Source organism: Chanodichthys erythropterus, chromosome 13 (assembly GCF_024489055.1).
Source record: "Chanodichthys erythropterus isolate Z2021 chromosome 13, ASM2448905v1, whole genome shotgun sequence".
NCBI lineage: Eukaryota > Metazoa > Chordata > Actinopteri > Cypriniformes > Xenocyprididae > Chanodichthys > Chanodichthys erythropterus.
The window spans coordinates 24495631-24511703 of record NC_090233.1 but is presented as its reverse complement, the minus strand read 5'-3'; the positions used below and the strand labels follow the sequence as shown (position 1 = coordinate 24511703).

The window sequence follows — 16073 nt, the reverse complement described above, 5'->3', positions numbered from 1 at the left end:
TCAGCCTACTCTCTACAGCAGAGCTGATATAAATGCTCTTTCCTGTGAAAATACAGTGAATAGTGACTCTGGAGAACATTCGGCCTAAATAGGCATAAAGAGATTATCTTTTTGTTTGTACATTTTTTTTGCAAAGTATCTTCTCAAAAGCAATCCGGTTGAATCTCACGAAAACTGTCAAGAAATGTCACCCCTAATTCAATGGAAAATAATGTTTTGCATAAAGAAAATTAACCCTATTTTTCAAGGAATTTTTGCATAAATATTTAAATAGCAAAGTACATTTGCAAAATACAATTTGAAGAATAAATCACAGTAGTATCTGCTGCACTGAATCTAGTTTATGCTAATTAAGAATAATAATTAAATTATAAACAATATCATAAAATTAATCAGTCAGTGATTCTTGTTACTGTTGTAATGAGAATGAGGAAAGAGTTTTCTTTCTCAATATAGGGTAAAACGTGCTTCATTGTCATACAAATAAAATAAATGTGAAAAATGCACAAAAAGAACCCTACTTATTTCTTAGTGAGATTAACCCATCCTTGTGTATGAAACATTGCACACTTGACCAACATTCAGCAAATCAGTACTGAAGACTATAATTAAATTAGCAGACAGGTATGCAGATATAAGGTCCAACCTTTATTCCATACATTTTTAAACCATGAATGTTCATTTTCATTTTTTCACGCCTAAAGCTCTACTTGTTTTGTATACAAGAGTCTAAGAAAAACAACTGCACAACACCACAAGGTCGACAGAAAGAGTCTATTGCCACCCCAACCATTCCAATATGTTTCCCAGATGTCCAGGTTTTGTGGCTGGAGAAGTGTTAACTGCCAAAGCAGTTCCTTTATGACCCGGAAGTTTATAGCTGTTTGTTTCATTGGCTCTTAATTGAACAAATGAATAACAGGTATCCAGGTTCTCACTTTAGAACTCCATTTTGACAACCGTCCAATCAGATCTCTCTTAATCCTCTTTGCATAGATTGCATCGCCATGACCTCACCCCCATTTGATTGGACAGCTCCGTCACCATGGTTCTCAACCTGGAAGTGGTTCTGTTTAATTTCATTGTTTTTTAGAAACATTTAAAAAGCCTAACAAATGTACAATGTCATTTCGTTCCGAATAATATCAACAAGATATTTACAATATCTTTAAACTTTACATAAACCAAACAAGAATATTGTAATGCATATTTGTCTGCATATCTCAAAAGAAAAAAAAAAGAAAGAAAAAAAAAAACTCCGAAATGTAACTTTGTACATGGTCAGCACTGAATATCTCCAGGTACCATAGAGAAAATCAACTGTCAAACAGTGAGTTCATACCAATTCAGATATGTAGACGTCCATATCAGGCAGCTCACTAGGATAAATACAGGGCAGGGAACGAATGAAACTTAATGCAAATACATAAAAAAAAAAAATGTCTGTACATGAAGGATAGGAAATGTACAAACAAATTTCAGAATGTCTTTTCACTTGAAAACTGAAAAGGCATTGGATTAATATATTAATATCAAATTTCTGTTTGGTAGCTCATGTTTACGTCTTATATTCGGAGCTACCAAGAGTTGGAGCTACCAACTCATTTCTTCTACTCCAATCAATTAAAAAAGCCGGTTGATGTGCTTGTTCCAAGGTACAAATCTTTGTACAAATTACACATATTTATTTATTTATCATTTACTCTACTTTGTGTGAAAATAAGTGCATGTTGCCTATGTCCAATTCAAGTGAGGCATTTTCCTTCCTAGTACGTTACCGTGCCTCCACTTCTTTGGGGTTGCGTGACGGTGAGTACTCCCGAGGGTCCTGGGTGGTGATTGGCGTAGTCCGTCTTGGCGACGCTGATCTGGCAGCACCAGAGGGTACCAGAGGTGGTGGGGCACTTAGTGCTGCAGTTGGGGGTGTCCGGTTAAGAAGTCCGTTATGTCCAGTTGAAGGGCTAAGCCTTGGGTACGGCATCCCGCCAAGGTGTGACATAAATGGTGGCATGTGGGGTAAGTGTCCTTCAATGGGCGACTGGTGAAGTTGGTGAAGCCTTGCCCGATCCAGTTCCTCCCGTAAATGCAACCGTTCCCTTTCTTCAGCCTGTTGTCTCAGTCTCTCCTGTTCCCGCCGAACTTCCAGCAGGTGCTCGTGGTGCGAGTAGTCATGTGGCTCCCGATCCCGATAGGGCCTTTCTGGATCATAGATGCCAGGGAACCGGTGTCCAGGCTCAGAGCGAAGCTGGAAGTCCATGCGCCGCTGTAAGTCGAGGTTTCGGTAAGCCTCTCGTAGAGGATCCCAGGAGAACGCCGGATGTGGAAGGCGGTCTCGACCTGCTGCAAGAGGACTGACTCCCATAAAAGGTGCCATGCGGGTGCGTTCAAGCGCATTCAGACTCCCCATTTGATGCATGGCGCTAAGAGTGAGCGGCAGCGAGTGCGGCATGGGTACTCCGTGAAGCGAGGCCTGTGTCGGAGGGTCACTACAGCGTGGAGATGGCGGAGGTGGCTGTTGGGATAGTGCATGGTGGTGATGAGCTATTGGTGTGGTTTGATGAGGTGGAGGAGGGACTTGAGGCTTAGTGGCAGCTTCAGATCCAATCACCATCACATCCTGCTCTTCCTTGCGTTCCTCCTTGATCTTCATGTCATTCTTCACCTTGTGTAGCAGATCCCCTGAGCTGGTTTCCTTTCGATCCCTCTCACTTTCTTTAATCGGTAGAGGTTGTGGGATACCCATCTTGATTCCTGCATCATTAAGGACATTTTTCGAGTAAGGAGAGGGCGATCGGTGAATGGATTTGAGAGAGTCATCTGAGGAACGTCTGTCTGTGATCTCCTTCCCTGGAGAACGACTTTCCTTCACCTTTACATCTCCTAAAATGCCTGCCTCTCGCTGGCGCTCCAAATGCTCTTTCTCAGGCTCTCGGTTGCGGTCAGCACTGCCACTGCGGTGTCTGCCAGAGTCTGTCGAGTTCTGGCTATTTGAGCGGATCAGGCTGCTGATCTGGTAGCTAACTGGGGCGGAAGCTGGAGATGAGCGGTTTGAATGCCGATTACGATCTAAAGAATCTCTGCAACAGGAAAGAACCCATCATTAGTTGAATTAGGGGACAAAAAAGTAGGCAAAATAAGACGCTTTGATCCATGAAATCAGCAACACCAACCTGTCTTTTTCTTTCTCCTCTTTCCCAACAGAAGAGTCCCTTTTTTCTCTTTCTCTTTCTTTTTCTTTCTCTCGCTCCCGGTCTCTATCTCTATCGTGGCTGTTTGCAGAGCTGCTTCTTTCTGCATCTGCAGATTTGGGCCACTGTGGAGGGGTTGGGAAGGAGGGCGGTGTCCGGTGCAGCCGATTCCAGGTGTCGTGATGAGGACTACTGAGACCATGCAGCCCTGGACCCTCTTTGGGTCCAAACACACTGTTGGCCCCTGAAATAACAAGAAACATAACATCAGTTTAACAAATCAATGTCCAGTTCTGTCAAGGTTCTGCATACACAAACTGAAAGGTTAATGGTGCAGTTTCTTCTACAAATGGGGTACCAAGGGCTGCTTTTGAAGACTTTTCAGCAAAGAACAAATGAATGACCCAGCAGGGTCAAAAGCTATGAAAAGCAAAATGTTCCATAGAGATTCTATTTCAATGCAATCAGTTTCACTAAAAGTAGTCCCGTTCAGCCAATGAAGGAAGAAGGGAAAGGAAATGAGATATGGCGAACCCCTACTTTGCGAGAAACTAATAAATGCAAGAGCAATGATAAACCAGTTGGGTTGCGAGTTTGAGTTGGGGTGTGAATTTGGCAAAGGCCTGTCTGCGGTAATGCCTGCCTCCCCCTGCTTCCCTTAACTCTCATTTTGCATTTGCAGCAAAGCTAAGTGCCTTTCTTTCATTCCCACCTCCTTTTTATTCCCTCTGCACTCTCTGTGGTCTACAGCTAAGCTGTGCTGCACTGAGTCGAGCTAGAGGCCGGGGGCCGGGGCTTACCGAGGGCTGGGTTGCCTAATCCACCGAAGGCACTGCTTGAAAGGTTGCTGAGGCCGCCAAAGGTACTGGAGCGACTGAATGGATCTGCAAAATGCCAAACAGGGATTAGCGACGCGGGGCCGGAGGTGCCCGACCATTCCAACCGGCTTTTCTCTTACAAGCCAGCTTTGTTTTTTGCGTCACTGTTACTGCTGCTATTCTAACTCCCTAAGGGTTGTTTATTTCTCCCAGTAAGACTGTTGGAGAGTGTTCACTGGCTGTGGATTAAGCAGCGAGAGGTGCTGGCATGAAGAGCGATACCTGATTGGAGTGCGATTGCTAGAGAAATTTTAAAATGTCTGATGTGGAAAATGATTAAATGAAAGTTAGCAAAACAGCTCATGTGTCTCCCATTTCCTCTAAAAGTTTCTGTGATCCTTCCATCTACTTACCCCTTACCCCTATTAAGCTATGTATTAATACTTACCTTGCTAGGGATGAAGGAGCCCAAATCATTAATGCAGTTGCATTAATATATAATTAAAACAAACGACCTTCAGCCCACAGAAGTAAAAAACACAATTCAGTGTTTTCAATGTGGAACATGAATTTAAATTCCTGAACTACAGGAATGTATTTATGACTAATTCACAGCGTACTTACGCAAACAAGCAGTCATTTAGAAAATGCTTTTATCCATAGAAATTCACAATACACTAATTTCCATGAACAATCCCCCTTGGAGCAACCTGGAGTTAAGTGCTTTGCTCAAGGGCAGAATAGTGATAAGTTCTTGACTCAGAAAACAGAAACCTTCTGATTACCAATCCTAAGCTTTAACTACTAGGCAACACCTCACCCAACTCTGCTTTTTACTAGTTTTCTCTCCATTTCCTTTGGGCCCCAGGTATTTATGAACTCAAACTGGATTGACTAGAAAACTCACTGTGTGAAATCAGCATTCATCACAAAACTAAAATAACATATCTGACAGAAACTGTAGGGGAACACTATCTGAATGAATCGGAGCACAGTAAAAAGGCATTGATAGAAAAATTTACTGTATTTTGTTGTGGGAAACAAAGGTTGAGTTTTGGTCAGAACAGTCTCTGACATAAAAAAGCGTGTGGGGGGATAATTTGGTGGATAAAAAACAAGAAATAATAATAAAAAACATGGTCATTGTACACTGCACTAGATATTATATCACTGCATCGTATTATATCATATCTTGATTACAAGTGTATTTTGTCTTATGGTAGTGGCAGTTTTTTCACTTGCTTTTGCTCAGTTCAGCAAAAAATGAAAGTCTTAATATCATAAATTTTATAATAAAAGTAATTTTGCGTATAAAGTATTTTTCCAAACACTAACAAAACAAATAAGACCATAAATATAAGTTTCCAAATAATTTATTAAACATTATATCGTTATAACATTTTGCAAGATGAGTTAAAGTTAAATTGATAATATCTGACCCTTTGGGGAGACACTTCTGAGCCGACTTATTCCAGACTAACAGGCTTTAGTGGAGACATTATATTTTATTTGACGGAAACAAAAACAAGGCTGTGAGGGATATAGTATAGTATTTTCCAAATTTGGTTTGGGAAATTTGTGGAAAGAAGTGCTTTTACAGCTGAATGATCACCAATGAGGTATGCAGCAATACAACATATGGAACATATTGCATTTGTCATTCTTTGCCTTGCTTATGTTCACATCAAATAAAAAGTGATTTCAACATCAGATGAATGTATTAAATATGAATTACAGAAAGACAGAGAAGAAGAACTATTTAAAATGGTGGTTTACTTACACTTACCTGCCAAATGGCTAGGAGGCAGGAAGCCAGCGTGGTGAGGAGACGGTCCATAGGGTGAAGCAGCTGGATGTCCCGATCCTATTGAATGCAGCAAACAATTAAAAAAGCCAAACAGCTAAATTATTCACCATAACAGAAGCAGATGTAATCTCTATATACTGTACAATAAGACGGGAGATTAGTTTAAATGCATTCTCCTGTTCTAGTTTAATATGCACTAGAAGCAATCCTGGCTCAACCAACAGTGTGAGTTTGGGGCGGGACTACCAGTTATAGGATGGGAAACTGAGTTGTTTACCCAGACAATAAAAGGGACAGTGATGTCTTAGATTGAGTGTTCAGGTTGCATTTCAAAGGGTCAACTGTCTATTCATATGTCATTTGTTAGTGTGTATCATTAATGAAGAAACCAATTACAAGCTCCTTCATGACACCACGCTGCATAATTACAATCCAAAGGGCAGACACGCTCATGTTGCCCTTCAACAAAGAGCTACCAGTCAATTATATCAGGTAAAAGCATTTATATTCATGCCTGTAGCCCCAGCGTCGAGCCAAGACAATGTTCAAAATAACAACATGCAAATGAGAAAATACAAATCCATTTTTATTATACTGGAGACATACCAATAAAGATATTGCAGTATAATTTACAAGACAAGATCTTTGATTGATGGCAGTATCTTGATTGCATTGTAAATACAGTTTATAAGTGAAATGAAAATCACTTTTATATAAGTAGAATATCTTAAAGTGGTCAGGTCTAGCGGTGATTTCAGCATCAGGCTTTCCCCTATCAGCAGGAAAGGGAATTATTTCCAGGAAAGGTTGTGTAACTGCAACTTTTTATCTAAAACTGTCATCTTTTTATCTTTAAAGTCAATATGACATGTTGTTTATTACTCATTTTACAGGGTTTTCAATGAGAAAAACATGTATGGTAGGATTTGATGTTATGCATAACCTTATGCATAATGAGACCAGGAATGTGTACTGAGAGAGTAAATAGAGTCAAGTATTTATGTAGAGAGTTTTCTTCACACACCTGTTGATGAGAAGAGGGGTCTGGCCAGGTCATGAGGGTAGGGAAACCCAGGGAACACACCTGGAGCTGGAGGACGGCTGAATAGATCAAGTTTTCCATTCATGTCCAGTTTATGCGGGTCCAAGTGCATCTGCTTTTGAGGGACAAATGTCATTTTGTGGTTATATTCAATGTGACTTTATGATATTTGTGTGTACACAATTCAAATGTAAACCTTCCCTAATGAGGAAAAATAACTTTAATGCATGAATCAATACAATGTGAACTTATGCATTCTTGTAATTCGCTCACACTAAAGGCTATACTATTTTAAGGAAAGAGACGAGTAAAAGTCTTTTCTGAACTTACTTTCATCTTCTGCTGATGGTGGTAGATCTGCCAGGCGATTTGAACATGCACTGCACACCATTTACCTGGCTTCTGACATGAGTAAAGCAGAAATTTCAAAGCATTAGCACAAAGGCGGTGGCGTTTAAGGTGGAAAATGTAGGGATTTGAAGGAGAATGAAAATATGATGCTTACTCTTACTGAGGTCCTAAAAGGATCTGTTATCTGTGATGAAAAGAAATAGAGAGAATAGAGAAAAATGTTTTCTAACAAAGTTCCAAGTTCACGAAATGTTGAAAACACCACAATCCTCATTAGTTTGTAATGGCTAATCTCTTGAGTGGATCTCCAGAGTGGGCAGCTTACCCTCGGGTCCTTCTGAAGGAGAGTGTGGGGGACCGTTCCTGGTCTTGCTGCAACATCAATAGGGTTTGAGGCCTGAAGAGAAAATTAAGACCTTTTTAGATAAAGCTAATGGAACATAGCATGACACTGAGGTCAGTTTCTTTACTATTTTCAACAATGCACTGTTTAGAGATATTGAACTGCATTGCATTTTTGGCTCCTGGTGTGATGACTTAATTCTACCTGGCAACAAAAACATCTTAATTTTTAGACCAGAAAACATGAATTTTGCTTTTGTACGATCTGAAGATCCTATGAAATCAAAGCAGAAGTTTTGTGGCTTGTAGTCTGTGTGTTAACTTTATATGCTATTGTAAAATTGGCAGAAATATGCATTTTCAAAAGACAAGCAAATTAGAAAAACATAGTTCACTGCTGTGACATAACTAAAGCCTATTGGCTATTTAAATAGAACATAAGCCTATAAACGTAATGTTATAAAAGGAAACGTCAGCTCAGGAAATAATAAATCATGTGAATCATCATGGGTGTAGCCTAAAGTTTAAAACTTCACTTCAATCCCAAGTTTGAATGCCACAGTCATTTATACTAATAAACTTCATACTTGTTGGAAATTTCAGGCTTGCTCTACCTTTGACTGGTAGCTAACACAATAGAGAGAGTTATTTAAGACAAAAATGGTCAAAACCGTGACACAACAAGTGAGAGAAAGCTATATAACACACGCACTGCAAAAAGACACACACACACCAACCAACCAGCCTGCTCAAGACCACATTGCTAAGTCTAAAGTTAACACAAAAGCCTCCAGCAGGTTATTGAGCCTATGCCTCTTTGCATAATCCATTAGTGAAGAAAGTGGCAGTGGTAGATTTCTCAGTGTGTCTGCAGTATAAATGCAGCTGTGTGGGATTTGAAAGCACCCTGAATACTAATGGTAAGGAGAGGCTGGGCTCTAGATTAGGGGACATGCCACATTTCTACTCGATACAGAAAACAGAGAGAATGTAATGCTAACAATACCAGGGATACATGGGGAATGTTTTAAATTAATGACTACTTTTGTACTACTTTTTTTGTTTTTGGACTTTTTTTGTCACTTTTATTTTCAGCAAATGTAAAGAAGGAAATTATTTGGATATAGAGAAGGGATTGAGGCTACGTTCACACTGTAGCTCCAAATCCGATTATTTGTGTATGTGACTGGAATCTGATCTAAAATTATTGACTGTCCACACATGCATCGCAACTGTTCAGATCTGATTTGTGTGTCCCATGCCGCTCTTTCGTTTTCCGGAATATCTGCATTGGTTTCCATGGCAATGACTTTGCGTTGGTAGGTATATGCCAAAAACAACAACAACTGCAACATGAAGGGATTTGCAATACAGATGTTGTATGATTTACAACTTGACAATGTGTAGCTGCCGTGCTGGACTACTGCGTCTTATGAGGCAGCGGCAGAAATGTAGGAGGCTGGTATGCGTGGTTTTATATCGGTGTGAAACAGATTTGTAGAAATGTGTGATTTTTTTGCCATTGACATTTGCTAAATCTGATCGGACATGCACAAAATTTGGATTTGGACTGACAGTCTGAACGCAGCCTTAGACGTGAGCCATCACAGATTCAAATCTAGGCTAACAACGCTAGACCACGACTCCGATCTGGATCTGATCTAAGCAACTACTAAAATTTAGGAAGCCTGTATATTGATGCACCAAAATTGTCAACTGCAAAAAAACAAAACATCCTAAATAGTTTTGAGGGGATAAAATCAATTATTGAGCGAAACAGTATTGCTTCTCTGATGGCACATTTTGACTCTGTCAGCATCTATTTTGTGACCACAATGTTGATAAGCTACAACAGGTAAACATGTGAACAGTGTGGAACCACCACATTCTCTCTTTCTCATTCTTCTCAAGTCAAAACAGTTTTGTCCACATTCCCACATGATTTGAAGGCATAGTGTGAGTTAAGATCTAACCTTTGGCTGGAAGGCGCCTTGCAGTGAACTGAAGGGCCCTGAATGTGGAAGCAATGGAGGCATGCCCGGCATTGTTGGCGGGTAGGAGGGAAAGAACTGCAAAGAAAAAGCAATGTAAATGTAAATTTTACAAAATTCTTTGACATCTCTCATTTCTTTAAACTATGACAACCATTCTATCCTGTATATTTGAAAACAACATCAAACCAAGCAAGCTTAAAAACATGCAAAAAGTTTACAAATAGGCCTATGTCTCAAAATTAACAAAATTGACAATCTGTTTCATCTTCAGTCAAAGCAAGGGTTATGCAGTCAAAACAAGTCGGCACTTACATTTGAATGTCTCAAGAAAGGATTGTCCAGCTTTGGGGCGTACTTGTCGAACTGAGAGAGGGAGACAGAAAGAGAGAGAGAGAGCGCAAATTAAAAACATATCAACAAATTCAAAGGCATCTGTATCCAAAAACATGAGAGAGTTTTACTGCAGTGTGCTTACATAGTCAAATAAAAAGCAGATGAAGCTCAAATAAATTACACCCTTTTAATAAAACAATTACACAGTAAAACAGCCATTCAATGTCACATGAAAGAAAACCACAGCAGCCGCAGCTGGCACAGGCTTCACAGGGCCGACCCGGAGTGTGGGAATACGCTCACAAAAGAGTCAAACCAGATTGCTAAACAAATGAAAGGCACCCTTCACTTCCAATTAAATTGACATGAGCCACTTATTACGTGGCAGTGTCATTCCTTTACAGTTAAGAAATACATATAGAACAGTAACTCTTTGAAGTCAAGTTCTAGTTAAACAGTACAATTTGAGAGTAAAGATAGCAGCGTAAATATAGGATAGCATCTAGAAACAGCATGTGAATGTGGTGATATTCTATATTTAAGTCAAGACTCATTAAAAAAAAAAGCTGAAATGGTTTATGATCACTTTTAGAGATTCATATCAAATGTGATGGAAATAAAGTGTCATAACTTTAATCCAAATTTTTCATTTTTTAATAATTTTAATAAAATATATACATGTTTTAAAATGTGTTATTAAACATAAAAAAAATATATAAATATTTTTAAAAATTCATGCTAAACTTCAGAGGACTTTTATTTTGCAACACTTTCTATTTTGTTAATAAAAAAAGTGACGAAGTCACCTTAATTCAACTGGTTCAAGCCTTTAGCACTCCACGTTCTTTTACAGAAACATACAAATCCTTTACAAACCCACTTATATAGTGTTGTTTCTACAGAAGCCTGTAGTCTTATGCCTCAGGTGATGGTAATAAAAGTGGATAAACTCTTAGAACACACTGTGTGTGTGTGTTTCTTTAAAAAGCGGGAGCGCTTGAACCACAGCCCTCTTATGATACAGACTTTATATTCCAACAGATCAGCAGGCATAAGCTGCTTTTATCCTGCATGGTATGAATGTGTGGTGATAATTAGCCTAAATCAAACACATGAGGTTGCCCTGGCTGAGAAAATCGCTGATCTGGCTTCCCTGCGTGTTGCACTTCTGTGATCCTTTCGAGGGCCGCACGCCTGCTTTATGGTTAACACTTGCCGAGTAAATACAGCAAAGGTTTATAGTTGTCTATAAAAAAAACAGTGCTTCATAATTCACAGCCCCTGTCAGGGCTTTATAACAAACAGCTTTGGCAAATCAAGGCTCAATATTACATCTGTAAACAATTAAATCTTTACATAAGAAAAGCTAGAAAGAGGGGAAGAAAGAAAAGAAAACAAGAAAGACATTATATGAAGTGAGTTACTGTTCAAAGTCAACATGAAATGGCATTCTCTACCCACTTTACTTTTCTGAACTGACACATTTTTGAATATTACAAAAGGTATTTTTCCTTTTGTCAGGAAAGAATATTTTTTTCTTTGGAATAACATGTACCAATAAATTATGCACAATAGGACCAGGAACATGCATAAAGGAAGTAAATTGGGTTATTTTTGATCTCATGTTGACTTCAAAATCAAACTGTTATTTTTATATTGGCCCCAGTAAACACAACATTTCTTTCTTATGCATAGACCAAACAGCTTTAGAAATCAATCATCAGTATATTTGTCAGTAGAAAACATCACATTTAAACACATGGCGTTGAAAGAAATTCAACAATAGCAGTTCAGCAACAAGACCTGCATCTTGTAAAACATTTGAGGAAGGTGTGGTGGTGTGTTTATCATTCAGCACAAGAGATAAGACATTTTCATCGCTATTTCAGTGTTTCGATTTCTGACGATGAAACAGTTCTGTAATCCACAAAAGAATCCGAACAGCAAACTACAAACATATGGCATGTTTTAAGCTAATATGCTAGCAGATTTTAATCTTTGGAGATGGTAATCTATGATTCAAAAATGCCTTACTTTTCATCTAGTGCTCTGACATAATATCTTTTGGATTGGTTGACAGCAGCGATAGTATTCAGATAAGACGCTCTCGTTCCTGTTTGAATACGTTTCAGAGATCTGAATGCATTTCATATGGCTAGCTAACTTTGAGGAGCTGAATTTATCTGATTACAGGCTGCCAAAGTTTGTCTCTAATAGCCGCTTTGCACACGGAAGCAATTACGCTTTATCAAAACAACCCCGTTGATGTCATGACTTTCATCTGCAGTGAGGTCATTATGTTTTGACCGCAAGCTTTGAATGTGTCACATAGAATGAGCTCTGTCTGTACCTCAGTCACGCCATAAGACTCTGTCTGCCTCCTGTTTTTCTCAAACAGCCCCCAGCACTCAGAAACATCACCATTCTGCTCATATGAAAGCAATAAAACATCTCTGGCTCACACTATAAAAGCGCAACGAGTACGGCATGTCAACATGGCAGCAAAAAGGGTTTTTATTAGGGGAAGAGCTACAATAATTGTGGTTGTCATGGGACAATAGTTTATCTTGTTAGGATGAGTATGGGTATAGGTTATGTCATCGAGTTGGTGCTGTAAAACTGTTTCAACCCTGTGGCCTCTGTTTAAGATCAGGCTTGGTTCATGATGTGCCTTAAGTCTCAGTAGTGGGTTGTAAACTCTATTACTTATTACACAACAATTAGTTCCGGTGCGCTATTATGATTGAATGAACGCTGTTCCGCTTCACAGTTTGCATCAGTTCGCTTGTCAGTGTTTGCGATGTTCCAAACATGCTGCCAGTCTGTGCGTTGCTCCCTTACATTTAACTGTTTTGGCTTTTTTTGTAACTTTTTTAGTCAAAGGAGCAACAGTAGACGAAATAACTTGCCATATATGCCAAATATAAGTTGCTCGTGCTGTTAGTCCGAATATCAGCATGACGGTGATGGGGCCGTGCTGATATTCAGTACGTCAACACGATTGTGAGTGTCAATTGCTGGTAGAATACGATGGCCAGCTTGTTTTAAATAGGTTGGAGAATTTTAAGTGGGAATAGGGAGGTAAGGAAGGGAGTAAAATCTATCCGTTTTTACTTATCCTCACATTTCTGGCTGGGGTACGCACCATGGGAGGTGCAGTGGGCGGCCCAATGATGGCTGCCGGGGGCAGACTGGCAGGGAAGGGCGTGAAGGTGTGCTGATGCGTGTGTTGGTGCTGGTGCATATGCTGATGTTGGTGAAACTCGGCCCGGAGGAGCGACACAGGGGCCAACGGCGACCCTGTCGCCCCAGGAGCCGACCCCCGACCTCGCTCCGAGCTCTGAACCAGGAAGCGGTTGTTCAGCTCCTGCCGCAGAAGATCATGCTCTGCAAGAAAGGAGAGCGAAGGAAAAAAGGAGGGAAAGGGGGGAGAGGGGGAAGACACGGGAGGGAAAAGAAAAAAAAAGGCAAGGGCGGCCAGTGAGTTTTCACAACAGCGGTAGGAAGAAGCGAAAGAGGGTAGTCACCTGGCTTTCTCTGTTTCTCCAATTCAAGGTGTGAGGGTTTTCTACGTGAGGACTCATTGGTGGAGGTAAGAGAGTTGCCTGTGACAAAGTGCCAATCAGAATCCCCGAATGAGGCTGGCAATACATGATTGGTTGGTTGAAAGATATCAACAGGCTGGTATCTAAAGACAAGAGAGAACCGAGAGTCACCTCAGCAGAAAACACACACACACTTGACCCGACATACACAGACTCTTATATTGACTTAAAGAGATAGTTCACCCCAAAATGAAAATTCTGTCATCACCCTCGTGTCGTTCCAAACCTGTATGATTACTTTCTTCTGCAGAATACAAACAAACCTCTTTTGACAATTTTTGTCTATTTTGTATAGACAAAGTAAATGTATAAAAAAAAACTAAAACTGTGTTCCACAAAAGAAACAAATGCATACAGGTTTGCATATATTTTTATTTTTTATTTTTGGGTGAACTATTCCTTTAAGACCCTTTTAAAAATTAAAAAAAAAAATCTTTAAGCACTTGCTTGATGCTTTTAAAAGACATCAATATTAACTTTTAATTTAGAGTCTACACTTGTTTTTTTTTTTTTTACAGTGATCTAAGATATTATGTTTTTAGTGATGGCAGCTACAGAAAGGATTACACTGTAGAGGCTAACTGCATGTTTAAATCTACTACTTTTTATTAAATACCTTGTTATTTCTACACTTGAGTCTTAGATTTAGATTAGCGTGTAGCACTAAACTGTCTGGAATTGGCGTCTAAAAGCCAATAATCAACAAAAAAAAAAAATAAACTTACCGTACAAGGAAAGGCAGAGATGAAAATGGCAGGTATAATTTTCATCTCAAATTTTGCATATAGTATATATTTTATTAAACAAGGCATTTAAAAACTGACAACTGTCAAAGGTAAAATAGAAGCCATTAGAACAGAATTTTACTGCTGAAGTGCCTTTCTGAGGCACAGGATCCAGATATTAGAAAAGAACAGTGTAGCATCCTTCTTTATTACAGGTATCATATACTGTAGAAACAGGACCACATTTTTCATATGCTGACCTCTGAAGCGTGCCCCATCTCGCCTCGCTCTTGAAAAATCTTGAAAAGAATTTAAAAGCAATGCTGTTGTTACTGAATACTGTGCCTGTAAAGCTGTTTATAAAGCTTTAACATGGGTTATTTGTCAACAAGCAGAGAGTTTTATATCAAGAAATTAAAGTATAGTAACTGTAGGAAGGGTCACTAGATTTCTGGGAACCAAATGTGTGTAGACTAGCATTACAATTTGCTAATTTAAATCTTCAAAATAGGATAAATTTAATACATTAGATGAATAAACAATGTTTATATTTTTGTGGTCCAATTTTGGGCACTAACACACTAGAAAAAGCTGCAACAGAGCATTTGAGGAACAGAAATACTATAAATGTATTCTGCCGGTTTGGTAAAAGCTAGGTAAAAACTGGACCCTCCATTCTCATTGGTCAATGGATGCTAATGGAATAGTGCATTGCAATTAAAGTTTTCACTGCAAACATTTGAATTCTTTTCATGCTTTGAATTTCTTTTCCCCCCCAAGTCACCATCCAAATTGAAATCAGTGGATTTGCAGCATTCTTTGATGCAGGGTAAACTGTAAGGTATACACACCCTTATGCAAATTCAATATTTTTATTAATTTTTTATATTGCAGAACTGAACCTACTGGTTGTCAAAAATATTCTCAAATCTCACACCAACTACAACGTAAAAAGTTCTGGGATTTATTTATTTTTTTACCTGGATAGGGTGGTCCGGCAGGGTGTCCTGGCACCACCAGGCTGTTGGTCGGTAGGGTGGGCGGAGGAGGCAGTGTAGCAGGGGTGGCGAACATGGCCGGATGGCTGGAGATGTGAGAGGGCGAGTGAAGGGAGTAGTGGGAGGAAGGCAGACCGGCTATGGAGAGAGGAAGAGGAGGAGCAGGAGACGGGAGGCCACTGAGATGATGAGGGGAGTGAGGCAGGTGGTGTTTGGGAGGAAGCGTGGAAGGGTTGTTGCTGTGATTACAAAGAAAAGACAGAATATGAGAAACAATTTTCATATTAGGACAATTTATGAACTAATAGCCATGATGGAGTTAAAATCTAAGTGTTGAATTTTCAGGTTTTATTACAAAATAAATGTGATCTAAAACTGTTTAAATTACATATTTACTAATATATATATACATACACACACACACACACACACACGCACACATCTATATACATACATAAATACATTTAATTTAAAGTTTATTATTAAAAAAGTAACTAACCTGATGTCGTGAAGACTGCTGTAAGGCGAAGGATGATGATGATGACTGATGATTGGCCGGCTGTGGTGCGACGGGGGTGGGAGTCTGTGCTCCAGTGAATGTGATTGGTTCCTCAGGAGGGGAGGGGTGGGGATAGGGGGCACAGATTCCTTCTTGATACTGGGAGGGTTTGGGGAGATAGGGTGCGGTCTAGGCGGGGGGGCAGCCGCCGCAGCAGGGGCAGGAGACCCCGTAGGGGGCGACGCAGGAGTTGGACTTGAGATCGGCGGGACAAACGAAACGTCGTTACTCTGTTCCTGGCTACGCTGAAGACCAGACACTTTGGTCGAGCTTGAAGTTTTGGACCCAAGATTCTCATTCGTTGGCGTAAC

At 39.7% G+C, this 16073-nt stretch overlaps 1 protein-coding gene across 18 annotated transcripts in view; it reads right to left on the bottom strand.

The window, feature by feature from the left end:
- Nucleotides 1–635: 635 nt before the first annotated feature.
- The window catches only part of fbrsl1 (fibrosin-like 1), a 330862-nt gene continuing 315424 nt past the window's right edge, over nt 636–16073 (bottom strand). For 6 of the 18 annotated variants that reach the window (XM_067405643.1, XM_067405648.1, XM_067405649.1 and 3 more), the window contains 14 exons: nt 15703–16072; nt 15186–15442; nt 14466–14504; nt 13000–13262; nt 9855–9905; nt 9522–9617; nt 7532–7603; nt 7361–7390; nt 7186–7257; nt 6838–6970; nt 5787–5873; nt 3989–4072; nt 3171–3432; nt 636–3077 (listed from right to left, as the gene is read on the bottom strand). In XM_067405643.1, the coding sequence (XP_067261744.1) occupies nt 1775–3077; nt 3171–3432; nt 3989–4072; nt 5787–5873; nt 6838–6970; nt 7186–7257; nt 7361–7390; nt 7532–7603; nt 9522–9617; nt 9855–9905; nt 13000–13262; nt 14466–14504; nt 15186–15442; nt 15703–16072 (3119 nt within the window). In that variant the 3' untranslated portion in view covers nt 636–1774. Of the gene's footprint in view, nt 3078–3170; nt 3433–3988; nt 4073–5786; nt 5874–6837; nt 6971–7185; nt 7258–7360; nt 7391–7531; nt 7604–9521; nt 9618–9854; nt 9906–12999; nt 13263–13402; nt 13564–14465; nt 14505–15185; nt 15443–15702; nt 16073 lie in introns of all 18 variants that reach the window. The other 12 variants (XM_067405659.1, XM_067405660.1, XM_067405645.1 and 9 more) reach the window with 11 other exon arrangements.